This window comes from Passer montanus, unplaced genomic scaffold, assembly GCF_014805655.1.
Source record: "Passer montanus isolate IOZ18808 unplaced genomic scaffold, ASM1480565v1 scaffold1, whole genome shotgun sequence".
Classification (NCBI taxonomy): domain Eukaryota; kingdom Metazoa; phylum Chordata; class Aves; order Passeriformes; family Passeridae; genus Passer; species Passer montanus.
In genome coordinates, this window is record NW_024356504.1 from 17,560,033 (window position 1) to 17,575,981 (window position 15,949).

The 15,949-nt window shown below is 45.4% G+C and overlaps 1 protein-coding gene across 7 annotated transcripts in view; it reads left to right on the forward strand.

Annotated features, from left to right (window-relative positions):
• SLC15A2 (solute carrier family 15 member 2) overlaps window positions 1-5,866 on the forward strand; it is a 57,019-nt gene extending 51,153 nt beyond the window's left edge. For 6 of the 7 annotated variants that reach the window (XM_039698457.1, XM_039698475.1, XM_039698483.1 and 3 more), the window contains one exon: window positions 86-5,866. In XM_039698457.1, the coding sequence (XP_039554391.1) occupies window positions 86-262 (177 nt within the window). In that variant the 3' untranslated portion in view covers window positions 263-5,866. The remainder of the gene's footprint in view (window positions 1-85) is intronic. The other variant, XR_005626462.1, reaches the window with a different exon arrangement.
• The last annotated feature ends 10,083 nt before the right edge of the window (window positions 5,867-15,949 follow it).

A 15,949-nucleotide genomic window follows, 5' to 3' on the forward strand; every position in this document is an offset into this window, starting at 1 on the left:
TTTAAAAGCCACTTGAAAGTGCAGAGATATCCTCCGGACTGAGAGTCTGGGGTCTCCTGACCTGCTGTTCTTTTTTCTTTCCTAGTGGGCTGAATTTGTGTTGTTCACTGTTCTCCTCTTTGCTGTGTGCATTATTTTCTCCATCATGGGATATTTCTATGTCAGTGTGGATCCAGAGGACCTAGAAGAAAAGGAAGAGAAGAGAGAGACCTCAAGCAGAGGAAACATGATTGGTCTTGTTACTCAGAAAACAAAGCTCTAACACATCATGGGTTGGGATTTTTTTTTTAAACTCAGTTATGAGAAGGTGAAAGAAGGGTGGGGACTGTTATTTTATTTTAGAGCACTGCCGTCTTTGTTACTCAAAATGTAACCACCTTACAAATGGGACCAAATGGCCCTCTATAAAAACAGTGGGGGTCCTGAAATCAGAACAAAACTCCCTGGGAAAGCTCCTCAGGTATTAAAAGCCCTTATTAGTAATTACAGTGTAATTTAAAACCTGCCCATCTTTTTAAGCATGGAATGCTTTCCTATGATTTTGCCTTAAACATATATTTAAGGCAGCAGGGAGGAACGGTGGAAGGAGTGCCATATGACACAAAAATTTGGAAATGTTGCGAGAGAAGAAAAAAGAAAAACTAGTATAGGAATTAGGGAAGAATAGATGTTAGAGACAGAAGGATTTTTAATGCTATCATCAAGGACTGTAAGGGTTACACATAGTCCCAAAGGAATTCATCATGTAACTCTCCTTATGAGTATTTCATCCCATTATTGCATGTTATGAATGGTTCTGATTTATGATTTTCACCTTCAGGCTCAGAAGTAATAACAGGGAATTAAATTCTGCAGGCTAAAATATTCCCAAAACACTGCTGACAAAGACAAGCATGCTACCACCTCTCCCATTTTTTCCCCTAGAAGTTTTTAGCAACTGATGGTGTTCTTTGATTAGACATGATTAGAGAATTGCTTTATGCTTTCTTATTTCAGAATTACAGACAGTTATTTGCCATCTTCCTATACATTAAGCCTTTATTGGGCATTTCCTTTTACAGCACCTGTCACTGCAAGTTAGGATATAGCTGATTTCTTATCTCATGCCTCAGTTATTCCCCACTGGGAGACAAGTTGCAGTAGTTTCTATAAAATTCCAGGCATCCTGCAGTGAGTTATTTACAAGGATGCACTTTATCATTTTTTCAGTCTACAAGAGGAGACCATGGCATATGAGATTTTTCTTTTTCTCCTTGTTTTTCTGTCTCTACCAGACTTTGGATATAGCAATTTTATTGGAATTGTGATATAACTGTCTGATTTTCCTCAATTGCGTGAAGCTGTGATTTCATGTTCTGCATAGGAGTAATCCAACCACTGCTGATCTAGTAAAACTCCTGAGAGAGTCCCTGCCTTCCTCTGTCACTTCAAGGCCACAATTGTAACAGGTACGGCCTAATTCAAAACAAAGTTGTCAATAGGATCTTCAGGTTCACAGAAAATCAGTTTTAAATGATGCTTTCCTCTTCCATCTTGGCATTGGCCACAGGTGGTTGCTGATGCTGGGATTCCAGAGATCACAAAATACATGTTTAATTCCTGTTCAGGACAGTGCTAGGAAATACGCTTAGTTTGACACCACCTCAGCTCCTTTGATGTGCTGCCAGTGTGTGTGTGTATCTTCTTGAGTAACACTAACAAAACACAGTTTTTTGGTTTTAACTCACAGCCTAAGATTGCTCCCTCTGCTTCCTGTCCTAAGTGGGCATGGACTTTCACCACCAGTTCTGCAAAAGCTCCTGCCTGCTGTGAAGTAGCATCTGGGGTTGTGCCAGAGGGGGACCAGGGTCTCATCAGATAAATGAGAAGAGGCTGCAGATGTGCACGCAGGAACACTTGGGGTGGTTCAGTCCATGCAGAGACATTTATTAAGCTGTGGTGGCTGGATCCAGGCAGCTGAACCCTGCAACTCCATGGAGAATGAAGGGCATTGAAAGCCACCAATTAGGTCATCCAGCCTGCTTCTCAGAAGCCAAGTGAGGATTATTCCCCTCTGTTCTTTCTGGTATTGTTCTCCTGCTGTGATTCTTTGTGTGGGCTCTTTCTCCTCCAAGCATTGTTGTTTTCCTAATCCCATTTTATGACACACTGTGAATCGGCTCAGAGGCTGCTGAATCACTCTGCTGTGATGCTGTTTGACCAGCTTCCAATTTGAAGCACTAATAGAAAGCATTTCTTCCTCCACCCACTGCAAACAAAACAAAAATCCCCAAACTGAAGGAATGGCCAGGCTCCAGTAACACTGAACAAACACAATTTAGAATTATTGGAGCATTTAATTTTTTATAAGCCTTGAATTTAAAAGTATGTTGGGGTTCGAGGGCATATGTGGTGTAAAGACAAATTAAAATTATTGAAGCACTGTTCTTGGGAAGCATTGGTAAGCAGTTCAGAGTTGCATGAGGGAAAGCAAGGTATCCAGATCTCTAAGACTATATATGCTTGAGAACCTCCTGATTTTTTTTTTTTGTTTTATTTCCTTATTGGCGACACTACCAGAAGCTGTCACAGACTCTGAGCTTAATTTAAAGGAATCATTCCAAACTCATAAAAGATACATTTAGGATGTCATCTGTATCTGCTTTTTAGACTCTTGATGCCAAATTGCCCCTTTCCAAACATCTCCATGTTCCAAACCGTCACCATAATGCTGGGGAAGGAAGAATTGCAATTCACAGTTGGGAAGACTATGAACAGGAAGGCAGTGCTATAAATAAAGTGCTAATATGAGGCTGGGGGCTGCTCCTGCAGCCCCTCCCAGGAATTGCTTGGGGGACTGTAAGGCTCTGTTCACATTTCTCTCAGGGATGAACCGGTTACTTCTTCCCACCTGCTCATCATCACCTATTGGAAGCTTTTTCCTTCTCTGATCTCCCTGTTTGGTGGCTGGTATGATCCTTCCCCGCTGCTTCAGCTGCTGTTGTAGCTTTACTAAATTGGACCCATTTATTTGGAATGCACCAGCAGTTTGGAGGGATTTCCACTGGGATGCTCACAACCAGCCAGGAATGGGCTGGGGGCTCTAACAATGAGCTGCCCCTTCTGTAGCTGGAGCAGGTGGGAAAATAGCACATTCAGCATAGCACTTCTCCAGTTTTAGAGCCACAACTCCACTCTTGGAGGCCTTGCATCACTTTCAAATGGACTCAAGACTGGATCGAAGGTTTGGGACTTGATTCCAGGGAATAATGACGTCTCTGGGTTTTTCCTCCATATCATCACCTCAGAGATGGGGCCGTGCTCAGCTCTTCATACCCAATTTTAGAAAAATATTCTTTATTTCTCACAATTCTTTGCTTTAGGATCACAGGGAGGATCCAAAGTAATGATAGCATATGTAAAGCTGAATGAACCTCTATTGAGAAATAGCAACCTGCTGCCTGTCCAGCTTCACCTGCCACTGAAGACTCTGAGCTGTTGGTGAAGCTTTCCCTGGCACAGATTAGGGAAAGCTCACTCCAACTGACCTACAGGAATTATCCTCTCCAGCTGAGGGACAGGGAAGAGGTGGTGGGAAGCTGTAGATGTGTTGCTGCACAAACCTTCATGGAGATTGCAGGGGTTTGGCTTTGCTCTGCAAGTATGTGTCTTTATATGTTTCTCTGAAAGGTGCTTTCTGAGGAAGATTTTTGTGCAGAAAATTCATTTGCACTGGCTGTTGCCAATTTTCCCCTTAGCAGGTTGTAAGTGTGACCAGTGTTATTTCCAGTTTTGCATGAGATAAGCATAAAAATGAGATTTCAAACTCAGCAAAACAGCATCTTTGCTGTCAGTTCCTTAAATTTACCTTTTTCTGAGGCAGTCAAATGCCTTTAGGTAGCAAGTTCTCTGTGCAGCTCAAGGGGCTTGCATCTCTCTTTTCTTCCATCCTCCATTTACCTCAATCCCAGAATTCCACAAGATGAGCCCAAGGAGGGCTGTGTGGAACTGCCTTGGATGCAGCTGGTGTGTGCTGTCACTACTGACTGGGAAGCAGGAGTCTGGCCTGGTCAGGAGCTGGTTCCTCTCTGGATACCCAAATGGGGCTTGGCAAAGTAGATTGAGGCAGGGCTGGCCCTGGTGCAGTGACCTAGATGTGAGTTTTATTGTGAAAGGGAAATGTAAGTGAGTTAAAGAAAAAGTTTTCACTTTACTTGGCTTTGGCCTGAGGCAAGGAAACTGCAGACTGATGGGCAGGGAGGAAACAAAGAGCTGTTTGGTCAAGGTCTTCCCAATTCCTCAATGAACAGCTGAAGTTACATTGAATTAATTGCAGGGAATATGAGATGAGAGAAGAGGAAAGCTCAGATGATTTTAAAATTTGGATGAATTGAGAAGGGCACTCTCCTAGCTGGTGGTGAAGGGCCACTGGGGGAGATGGTCAGCCCTGGTTTGAAAATGGGTTTGGTGTTCCAGAGTACTGCAAAAACCAGCATGAAGACCAGCACTGGTGGGTGTGCACTGAGCAGAGGAGGAGGTGGCTTTACCCCAGCAATGTCCCCACCATCCATGGGAGCCACCACCTTGGCTTAACCATTGGAACAGAACAAACAGCTGAATGTTATTACAGATGTGATTAGCACAGGAGGGAGAGCTACAGCTGGGGCTGGTTAACAAGTTTTAGCCAGGGTCATACACAGAAGAATAATCCTTTTTTTCCTCTGCATTGAATTTCTTTTCTGAGCTACAAGAACCACTTTCTAGCACAAACTGCTTAAACTTGGGAGATCAGCACCATGGCAAATACCACAGCTGCTGAATTTTGGATGGTACCAGACTCTGCATTTCATTATCACTACATTTGTTATTGTGATACAATTTTAAAACAGCATTTAAGAGATGCGTCTGGTCCCAGATGTTGACAGATCTGGCCAGGGTTTTGCATGTTGATAGCTGGATTCACTGGCTGTTGATAGCTAGTCTTTCATGTTCATGTGTGTGATAAACTTTTCATGTACAAGTAGATGTGGGGCCTGTAGAATTTAGAAAAAAGCCCTAAAGTTCCACAGGAAGCTGGCTAAACATGAACTGTGGCATTGCTTCCTTGAGTGAGCTTCCCATGTGCTTTGTAAAGCAGGGACCCTCATTCATCTCCTGCAAAGTGCTCCCCAGAGAGACAAAAATGGGGGACATAAACATTTTGCCTTGAGAAGGGCTCATGCTGCCTAATGGAAATTGCATGAAAGAAAATAATTGCTTTGCTTAAAACCCTCTTTCCTCACCATCTCAGGTGGACAACAAGGAGGAAAACAGTTTCTTATTGAGCTTTGTATCAAGGAGCTGCTGCATCTTCTCAAAGTCTTTCATGCTGTGTTTTGCCAGCAGATCAGCATTAACCTGGCCTTAGCACCTGTAGATCAGAAGACTGTCAGGATGCAGAGCAGCCACACAGCAGGCTCCCACAGTCTGCTGATCAGCTCTGATCTCTTCATTTTTAATGAATAGTTGTAGCAGTTATCCTGCAGGGCTCAGTCAGTCAGAATTGCTCTAAATTTAGGCCACAACTAAGGACCTGAGAGAACTGTAATCAACAAGATAAATAGCTAAAGTCTCAAAAACCTGCTAAAACACTGACTTAGTGCTTAATTAAAATTCTAATGTGCTTACAGAAAGTAAAAATGTAAACCTGAATTTAGCAATTCAGTCAGAGCAATGAGGAGCTGTAGCTGGAATCCACCAACGTGACAACTGGCAACCAAGATGAAGATACACAAATCAAGCAAACATCCCTCTTTAGATTATTTTTTGTCATTGCATACGTTGTACAGTCTGCTTGGCCTGTCCTGTTGGATCTACCCATGTGTGTAAGGAAAAGAAGCTGAACTGACTTGCCATGTACCCTTTCCAAGCTGCCGCTTGGTTCTCCTTTTGTTGCAGACTCCCAAGTTAGCTCCAAATGCCTCCCTTTGCTAGCAGTCAGCCCCCTCAGTCCCACATGCTGATCTTCTCTCCCCACAAGCCACTTCTCCCTGATGACTTTGGCAGCCCTCAGCACCCTGTTTATTCCTCCACACTTGCAGCCTCTTTGCTGGCAGCAACAGCATGTTTGTTTGGGAGCTGTCCTGCACAATGCTGCCCACTTTCCTGCATCCAGGAAAGCTGCTGACCCACAGGAGAGCTGTGTCTGGGCAGAGACACGCAGAGCCAAATGTCTGGGTGGTAACAGCATCTGCCCTGGCTGCTTTGCCTCTGGCTTTTTTGTCACAGCTTTGACACATCTTCTGTAGGCAAATCAGTTCAGAGCACAGGGGGTGTCCAGCATCTCCCTCCCCCCATCCTGTGCCTGGTTAGCTGCCCATAGTCAGCCCTTGTGTTGTGCCAAGTCAAGCCACAGGGACTTCTGGACAGACACAGTGCTGTCACCAGCCCTGGAGCATCCACTGGTGCTGCCTGTGGCCCCAGCCTGTTTAGACATTATTTATGGCCCTGCCCTGCCAGCCAGTTTGAGAGTCTCTTGCACAGAAGTGAGAGAAAGCCAAACAGGCTGTGTCAGCAGTGGTGTGTGGTCATTGGGCTGCCTTTGCAATCACAGATATGCCATCAGCATGGAAGCAGCAGCTGGTGGAAAGGGGCAGCTCCTCTGTCACCAGTGCCAGCTGGTGTCAGTGAGGCTGACTCTGTGGCCATTCCAGGCTTGGCCTTTTAAAAGTCAGTGTTTTGCTGAGAGCCCTGTCTTATCACTGTGTATTACCTTGTGCTGCCAGGCTTCAGTTTGTGAATCTTGTGGTTGAGGAGCAGCAAGCTGCATCCTGGCAGGACACTTTCTGCTCCTTCTTGGTCTACTTGTCCACCCCAGTGACCAGGTCTTGGGTAATAACTGGCATCTCCCAGACCTTGCTCTGTGTGTGTATCACTCACAAATGAAGTTTCTTCAAATGGAAGTGAATTTGCTTGGAGTTCTGACTCTACTCATGTCTGTTTGGAGCTGCTGGGAACCTTTGTTCAGGCTCTTTCTCTGTTTAACCTGTGCATCAAAACACTTTCCAAGCAGCCTTCATGCTGTTCTCACCAAAGAAAGAAACCTCTCAAAGGTGCTGTACCAACATGGATTTTTCCTGCCCAAGTTAGAGGTGTAACAGGCCAGCAGGAATCCACCAGGCAGCAGGAGCTGCTGTTTTTCAGCAAGACAAGCTGCTGTCAGCCACAGGGGCTCCCCACATGTGAGGCCATGCAGTCCATGCTGTGCCCTGAGCTCAGCGGATGCTCTGATGCCTCTCTGGGGTCTGCAGCTCCCAGGTCCAGCACTGGCCAGACCAGTGTGTGCCAGTCGTGGGCTGTTAGTGCCAGATTTGCTTCCTGACACTTTATACAGCTCAAAACCTCCAGAGCAAAGACAGCTCCCTCTTTCCACTGAGGATATTTAATTTGCGTGTTCCTGCTCCCTTCTCACCACAGCCAGTGTCATCAGTGCCCTGTTATTTCAGGGATGGCCAAGGAGTTGTGCAGTCCCCCATCTCACCACTTGGAGCAAGGGAAGGTTTGTTCTGCCCACCCACAAGCACCTTCCTGGAAGCTCTCCTCAGATTAGGTCCTCCAAAGGGCACTCCTCATGATACCAAGGATTTGACATGTTTTTAACCAGTCAGTCCTTTTGTGGTGATTAGCCAGCCTGGGTAATGTTTGCATTTTACCCTTCGCTGTCTGCTGGTTGTGGATTTACTTTTAAGGCTAATATCACTGTTTTTCTTTGCATTTTTCTCCCCAAAGGTTGTCCTAGGCCACCTGTATAAAATAAATAAATGGCCTTGGCTCTTTTCAGGTTGATGTTTTATCCATCTTCCACCAAAACTTTTATAGTGCCATAAAGAATCCCTCTGCACTAATGGTGCCAGCACAGTCCTTTACATCCCTGCTGGAGGATTTCTTTGTTTCTCCCTTGCACCATTCTTTTGTATGTGCTGCTTATAACCAAAGGGTTTGTGATCCATTTCTCACAGCCCACAGCTTTCCTCACTTCTGTAATGCAGGCTCTGAGTTCCCTCTTCCATTTGAGCTGAAAACTATTAAAGGCTATTGAGACCTTCAGAACCAGCTGGGTTTTATCTAGTAAAGTAGTGAAGTCCTTTTTTTTTTTTTCCCCCACTGTGTTCATATCCATCACCTATAGCTCAGGAGTGAAACACTGCTCCAGTCTTCTCCTGTCAACCCTCTGAGGAGAAGGCTGGGCTCTTAACTTTTCCATTAAACCCATATCTGTGATGCCTTTGGTCCTAATGTTCATTGTCAGCATCCCTTGAAGCCAGGGATTTTGGTTCCTTTCTTTGGGTTTTTGCTTCAGTCTGCTCAGCATTTTTTAGCTTGTGTCACTGTATTACACCTCCTGGGGTCCACTGACCTGTTGGGCTGAAAATGAGCAGAGAAGTCATCCCAGTGGCTTTAAAAGATGCTCTGCTTTGAAAGGTTTGAGCTTCTTTTCAGCTTAGGGAAGAGCAGGCACTTTTTCATGCAAAGATTTGTTTTTCATGTCTACTGCATCCTGCTCTGTCTGGGAGGGGATGCTGCCAGGTCAGAGCAGCTCCACCATCCTGGCACTTTGTGCCTGCGTTTCTCTGGCTCTGCATTTCCTAGCTTGGATTTTCCCGCTCTTGGCCTCTCCTTGGTGGGTCTCTCACAGCTGTGATATTCACTCAGAGGTAGATGTTGCCTCCAGCAATTTATTTTACCAGTCTCATGCTGTTGCTTGTGGTGACACCAATCATGGGATTTATTTTGCCTTTTCAGTCTCCACTGTTTTTCCAGGTTTCTCTTGTGATTTCTCTGGATTCTGACTGTCAAGCTCTCGCCAATTTTGTCTTCCTCCTCACGGCTTCCCATTATCAATGCTGCACTTGGAGTCCAAGTGCCCTTCATGCCCCAAATCTGCAAGATAAGTAAACTTAGAAAATCATTAGGGCGGACTTTGACCGCTCCTGTCTCCATCAAAGGCTAGGATTAAATGAAGTCCCTTTGAACAGCCGAGCTGATGGGCCCATTTGGAGTGCACATGTGGCATGATGAGCCTCGCGGGACCTATGATTAAAAGACACGAGAGAACACAATTATTTAGAGAGCTACCAGGAGATTGCTGCAGCTCACTAGTCACTTCTTTATCAGAACAAAAGAAGAGTCCAATTCTGCAGGGCGGCAGGCAGCTCCTGGGAAGGGGCCGTGGGTCTCTAATTGCTGCGGGAGGCGCGGCTGCCGCTTTGATGTGTGCTGTAACTGCGGGAGGGTGCTGGGGACAAAGCCTCTCCAACCATTTCTGTCCCCAAGGCACTTGGTCAGGACTGAAACCTTCCACACAGGTGGCTTCTTTATCTCTTTTCATGGTTGCTTGGTGTTTTGGGTTTTTTTCCGCCATAAACTGCAGCAGGATAGAGCTCAGCTGGGTTTCTTTGCCGGGCTGTGATCACATCCTGACTGGCACAGGGAGCTCAGTGCAGCCAGGGCTGACTCCCTGCATCAGATCTTCAAGGCTGGGATGGATCCTGACCCAACAGGAAAAGTCGTGTTAGCTTAGGCTCTGCAGCAAGCCCTGGAGATGAGAAATGTCTGACTGGACACAAATACAATTTTGCCTGTTCTTTTTTTTTACTGCAGCAAGCCCTGGAGATGAGAAATAGAAATGTCTGACTGGACACAAATACAATTTTGCCTGTTCTTTTTTTTTTTTTTTTCCCTCAGGGTCAGGCTATTGGTCAGGGCTGGATGGCATATGTAATTGTAGCAAGGCTATTTTTCTCACTTTTTTTTTTTTAAAGGAACGTTCATGCTGCATTTTAATTACAACATTTAGAACATGTCCAAATAGCTTGAGCTCAAATTGATCTTGTTTTTCAGCCAGGAAGCTTGTTTTTCATCTATTATTATAATAAATGTGCTATTGATAATAGTTTAGGTGCAATACAGCAAAGCTTTGTGTTATGCATCAGCTCTGGAGGCTCAAAATTTTCTTATTATCCATTACTGACATGACAGTTTACAAATATTTAACAAACAAATTACCAGGTTTTCCTTGTTCCCTCTTAGTTTGCAGTCTCAGTCCTTTTGACAGCTGAATTCAGGATTAATGATGATCTTGTTTAAGACGATTGTTTGCTAGCAAACAGGTTTATTCTCTAAACCTACAAGTACAGCAGGAGAACTAACACTGACACTTTGAATTAAATCTCATCCTCAAAGCAAATTTTTTTAGCTTTATTCCATCCAGAAATTGGATTTGCCTGGTAAAGTGCTTAGACCTGTTAATAATTTTTTAGTTTATGTAGTCATTTTAAATATAGACACTTAACATGAAGAGCTGGCAAAAAGAATATTTTTTTCTTTGCCAGCCCTGAGCTTACTGGGTCTAGTCAGGCTGTAAATGTTTTAAAATCCTTTCTGAGCACAAGCAGGGGAGCAAAGAGACCACCCTTGACCCATGCAAAAGAGAGATCCAGGAGGAGAAGCTGGATTTAAGTCTCTGTAAAGCACTGGGAGACACTGAGCCCAGGTCCTGGGGAGTGGTAAAACACATCCACACTTTTCAGCAGCTTCTTCTCCACCTGCTCCAGGTCTGAGCATGGGGTGAAGGGCACAGGAAGGGCTGATGGCCAACATCTGCCTGGGAAGGTTGCTTCTGCTGTAGATGGCTGCAGGTGAAGCAAGGAAGGTACCAGAGCCCCTGGGAGAGCCTGATGCATCCCCAGGGGAATCAGGGGCATCTTCTGGAGGAGACAGCACAGCACTGGAATAGAGACAAATGATGTGTGAAGCACCCCCTTCAGAGCACGTCCTGGGCACTGGGCCATCCCTGCCCTGTGGCTTCTGATCCTGGGCTCTGCATGCACAATACAGGAATTCACTGGTGTGTGGGCCTGGCTTTGGAGATGAGAAGTGAATTTGTTCTCAAGAAAAATCACTCTTTGTTGGCAGAAAATCTGTGAGTTGGGTTCCCCAAGGGCATAGTGTTTGAAAATCACAGATGATTAAAAGATAACACATTTGAGGGTTAGTTTTGTTTTGTGTTGTTTTGGTGTTTTGGGTTTTTTTACTTTGTTGTTGTTTGTTTGGTTTTGTTTGTTGTTGTGGAAGGTGTTTGTTTTTTTGCCTTTTGGGCATGACAAACTGAATACCACACATAAATTTCTCCACAACTGACCTGGCCACAATTTTTTTTTGTTTTAACAAAAGAAAATCTGAGACTCACCTTAAAAGAGGAAGCCTCCCACCTGAGATCTGAAATACCAAATGTCATACTAGCAGAAATTACTAAAGTTGTCAAACCTGAGTGTAGTTTATCACAACAATATCAAAGATAAACCAAATCAAATCAGACTTGATGAAACAGAATAAAAACATGCTTGGCTAGAAAGAATGTATTAATAGAGAGTATTTCTTATTATATTTTATTTGATAAGGAATAAAACCACAGACTCACAGTGCATACAGTCATTTGCAATGCAAGCACTCGTTACTGACTTTCCATGGAACCATTTTGGCCAGCATGGAGCAGCAGGGACAGGACAGGGGCACAGCTAAGGATGTCAGCATCTCTGCCCATGTGTTTTCAACCCTGGAATAATCCCATAATATGGATGTTTTAGCCTGGTATTTAAGCCTTCATCTCACTTCTTTTTAAGGCTTGCTTAACGCTTTTCCAGTTGATTGATACAGCATCAATCACAGTAATGTGGCACTACGATGTTCCTGTTAATAACTCCCGAGGAGATGGGTGGCTCAAGGCCCTGAGCTGAGCACAGGCATTTTCCTTGCAAATGCCAAAGAAGATGCACTGACAACAGCAACTTGTAAAATGTGTGGGGCAGCAGCAAGAAAGTGCCCATCATTCCACCCCCAAGCAGCTCCCAGTTGGGGAATATGCCTGTCACTGGGGTTACAGCTGCAGCCTTTTTCTGCCCAGGGGTTAAGGCTTTGAGGAGAGTTTGTGAAGTGCAGCCACCAGCTGGACACACCAAGGGTAAACTGGCTCCAATTGCCTGCTTTGCTTATGCCAATTGCTGTGTATTACAAATCAAGCCACTCACAAGGAACCAAACTATTAAGCTGCTTTCTCATAATCATTAATTATAAAGATACCATCACTCGTGTTTGTAAAGTACAAACTATCCTGTGATAGATGATTTACTTTTTTTCAGTTCAGTGAATTGTGATGGTGAGGCTGCAAACAGTGTTGGCAAGTGATTCCCACAAGGATCTGCTCCTGCAGGTCTGAGCTGGTGAAACCCCCCTGTTCATGACACAAAGCCAGCACAGTGACCTTGCAGGTACAGATTTACGCTCCCCCCCATCCTCCTGGCCACCCTGCACAGTCTCTGGGAAAATCTCAGTCCTGCAGGAGGTCGGGTAAATATTTGATACCCTGACAGCCAATTTAAGGAGAAGCTTTCAGGCCAAAAGGATGTCACCCTAAAGACTTTCTCTGAGATCCATCACTGTAGGTACTGATTTCTCTGCTTTGCCATTCCTTACGTGTTTAGGTTCAGAGTGGCAGCACAGTGAGAGGAACTCTTAAACCCCTCCTAGGACAAAAGCAACAGTTCTGGGGAGACCCCATGTTTTTTCAGCCCTCTCCCAATTCATCCTGCTGGTGTTCAGCCTTCCTCACACACCTCTGCCATTTCCAGCTGCTGGGTAGGGCAGCAAATGGGTCAGAAGAGGAAAAGCCCTTCAAAGCTGCTCATCCCACCAGGGCCACTTGCTGCCCAGGTTGATCTGAAGACTGAGCTTCCAGAAGGATTTGCCACCACAGCACCTGGGACAGTCCTGCACAGTTTTGAGCTTTGCTGCTTTCTGGACAGATGTGTGCCAGCTGCTGGTTCTGCTCAGACTGCACAGGAGTCCGTGCGTGATCGCATCGCTGATCGATGCTCCGCTGCCATCTGGATCTAGGGAAGAAGTGACAAATCTTCCTCCCCCACAACAGCCATACCTTCCATGAGATTTTGATGAATGAGATCTTTATTGGCTGCTGGGCTAATTAAATAGAAGTTGCATCAGCTTCTAGCTGACAGGCTTTAATTGCTCCTGAGCAGATTTGAGAGGACCAGATGAATATGAAAATAAGAGGAAAGACTGTGGATTGGATCCAAGGATGTCTCTTGACTGCATTGTGCTTCAGTGGGAAGGAGTTTGTTCCACCATTCCCTGAAGAACTGGAAGGGACAGGAGGCTCCTGTGCTGCGAGAGTGCTTTCAGAAAAGCAAAAATTAACACAGATAACAAAAAGGAGAAAATAGTTTCTTGGTTTTAGATAAGAATTTATGAAGTCTTTTCTCTGCCCCAGTCTCCAGCTTTGGCCTTGAGCAGTTGGTACCCATCCATCCACTCTGTGCTCCTGTTCCAATTTGTCACACAGGACTAACACCTGCCAAGGGCTGAATTGCTTGGGATGCTCTGACACGATATGTATTCCTGAGACTGTTTTTCTCTTATTTTTTTTTTCCCTCCTGTTTCTTTGAAGTCCAAAGACTGCAAAGGGTGTGTCAGACATCCATCAGCCCCCGTAGCCAGGCCTAGTCCTGTGCAGTTCTGCTGAGAGCTTAGGAGAAGGATGCTCCCCTCCATCAACAAGGGCTTTGAGCCTGGCCCTTCATTGGCACATCCCTTTGAAGACAAGAGGTGCTGTGTGTGTCCCAGCGTGTGCTGGCTCCAGCAAGGGCTGCACAGCCCTCTCAGCCCCTTGCTGCCTTTTCCCCATGCAGGAGCAGGGTAGGGGGCTGATTTGCATCTCTCCTCCAGGCTCCTGCCTAAACCTCCAAGTGGGGTATGTGCATGGCTCAGTAGGAGAGCCATTGGCAAAAAAACTTTCTGGGTACCCAAGGTTCAGGTTGGTGCAGGACAGAGACAGATCTGGTACAGATCAGTAGATTAAAAAGTTAACTGAAATTAATGACCAAGCCCTCAGTGACTTCAGTGGTGTCATGTTTTCCCCAGTGGACTCTGCAGTCTATATCTGGGCACATCCAGCCTAAGAGGCTTGTTCCATGTTTAATTTATGGCATGATGGATGAGTCCTTAGCATACAATGCACTTAATCCTATTTTGGGCTGATTTATGGTGTGATGTGAACTGCACGTGAAGTTTTTAATTCAGTAGGTGGTGACTCTGATCCAGTCTATGGAGTGTGACAGAAGAGATGATAAATTTGATTCCAAAGGTGATGCATCAGCTTCAGTGTGAAGTGCATCAAATTTATCACATGGCACACTGGTTTCAGTGCATGACACCCCAGCAATGGCAGTGCCAGGACAGCTCAGTGGGATACTTTGACCACATCACCAGTGGCCCCCCACATCCACCACCTCCTCAGAAGAAAATGGCCCTTGCTCTTTGTCCTTCATTTGGTCTTGCAGGACTTGAAGAAAACCAGAAAGATGGCCCATAAGGTGCTGGTCAAAATATTTGTCTTCAATTTAATATATGCACCAAGTAAGGGCTTTTGATATCCCACATAATTTCAGGTCTCATGAAGATACTGCTGCTCTGGGGAACCCCAGCACCAACCAGCAAATTGGCTTAATTTTAAGTTAATTTTATGACTCAGTATCTTTGCTTTTAGCTCAACATCTGGCTGACCCACACTGCTGAATGGGAATGTGGAGTTTGAGTCCTCTCTGGGAGATTGGGCTCTTCAACCTCTGTAACTTCTGGCAAATGTTTAAAAACACCCCTGGAGAAAACCCCTCCTCTTCTCCCTCAGTCCTCACTGTGGATGCTTTTGGGTTAAGACTTCCTGGCTGAAATAACCCCATGTCTTGATCAGGAGCTCCTAATGGCATTCCCACATCAGTTGTTTGGGACTTGGTGCACACAGTCTGGACAGCCCAGGGTGTGCTGGGCACTGAGAGGCTCCCAGTACTTGTGCTCAACTGCTTCCCCATCCTCACACTCCATCACCACTGAATCCAGCTGCCGTGGTGCTCAACTGCTTCCCCATCCTCACACTCCATCACCACTGAATCCAGCTGGGCCCTGCAGAGCATGGCAAGTCACTGAGGCAGCCAAGAAAGACATGAGAGGGCTGATGAGAGGATTTGGTGACAAGCTGAGCAAGAAGTAATTACTTTTCTTCTCCTCTTCTCCTTTTGCTGCCACAGCCTCTGTGGCAGTTAGGATAAATGCAGTGTATTAGCAGCAGTGAATGGCAGATTCACTGGTCTGCAATTTATAACATTGTCCTCCCCAAAACCCCACTGGAGGGCATTATGAAGTTAGCTAAATAAAGGGGGATAAAATTATGAGAGGTCACTGTGGAAAAGTGCTTGGAAACCCTCAGAAGAGAGGCTGTTTTCTTCTCTCCAACTGTCTTGTTGAGCTCTGAGGGAGGGTTAGTACTCATACACCAGATATTAAATTCAATCCAGTGAGAAGGAGCAGATGTTGATGTGCCAAGCCTGTCTGCCACCACGTCTAATGCATAAGGATGGCTGAAAAATCTTCCATCAAAATGTTTTGATTTTTCTTGAAGCAAAAATAAACTTCTGCTGGAAAAAAACAACAACGAACCTTCAGGGCAGAAAACTTCTGGCTGAGAAAACTTTGTCTTCAGACTGTTGATAAAGGGTTGCTGCTGTCAGAGGGGATAAAGAGGAGGATGTTTTTCATCAGTCATGTTAATCTGATCTATCCCTGCATGCAGGCTTGTGCAGACAGATAAAATAAAACAGATCCTGATACGCTGATGAGCCAAACTCTATCAGTTTCCAAGGGACTTTGAGCTGTCTGGATGGAGAAGCAGGGGATGGATTTGCTTTGAACTTAGTCCCTGGTGAAGGGTGTTAATCACTGGGAAAGGCACTCAGGCTAATGTGCATCTGGTCTGCCTGGAGGGAGCTGTTTGCAGGCTTGGCCTGTGCTCTGTGCTCCCAACACCTCCACAGCAAACAGGTCGTGCTGCTCCTGCTGCTCACAGCCCAGTCCCTGCAGGAGG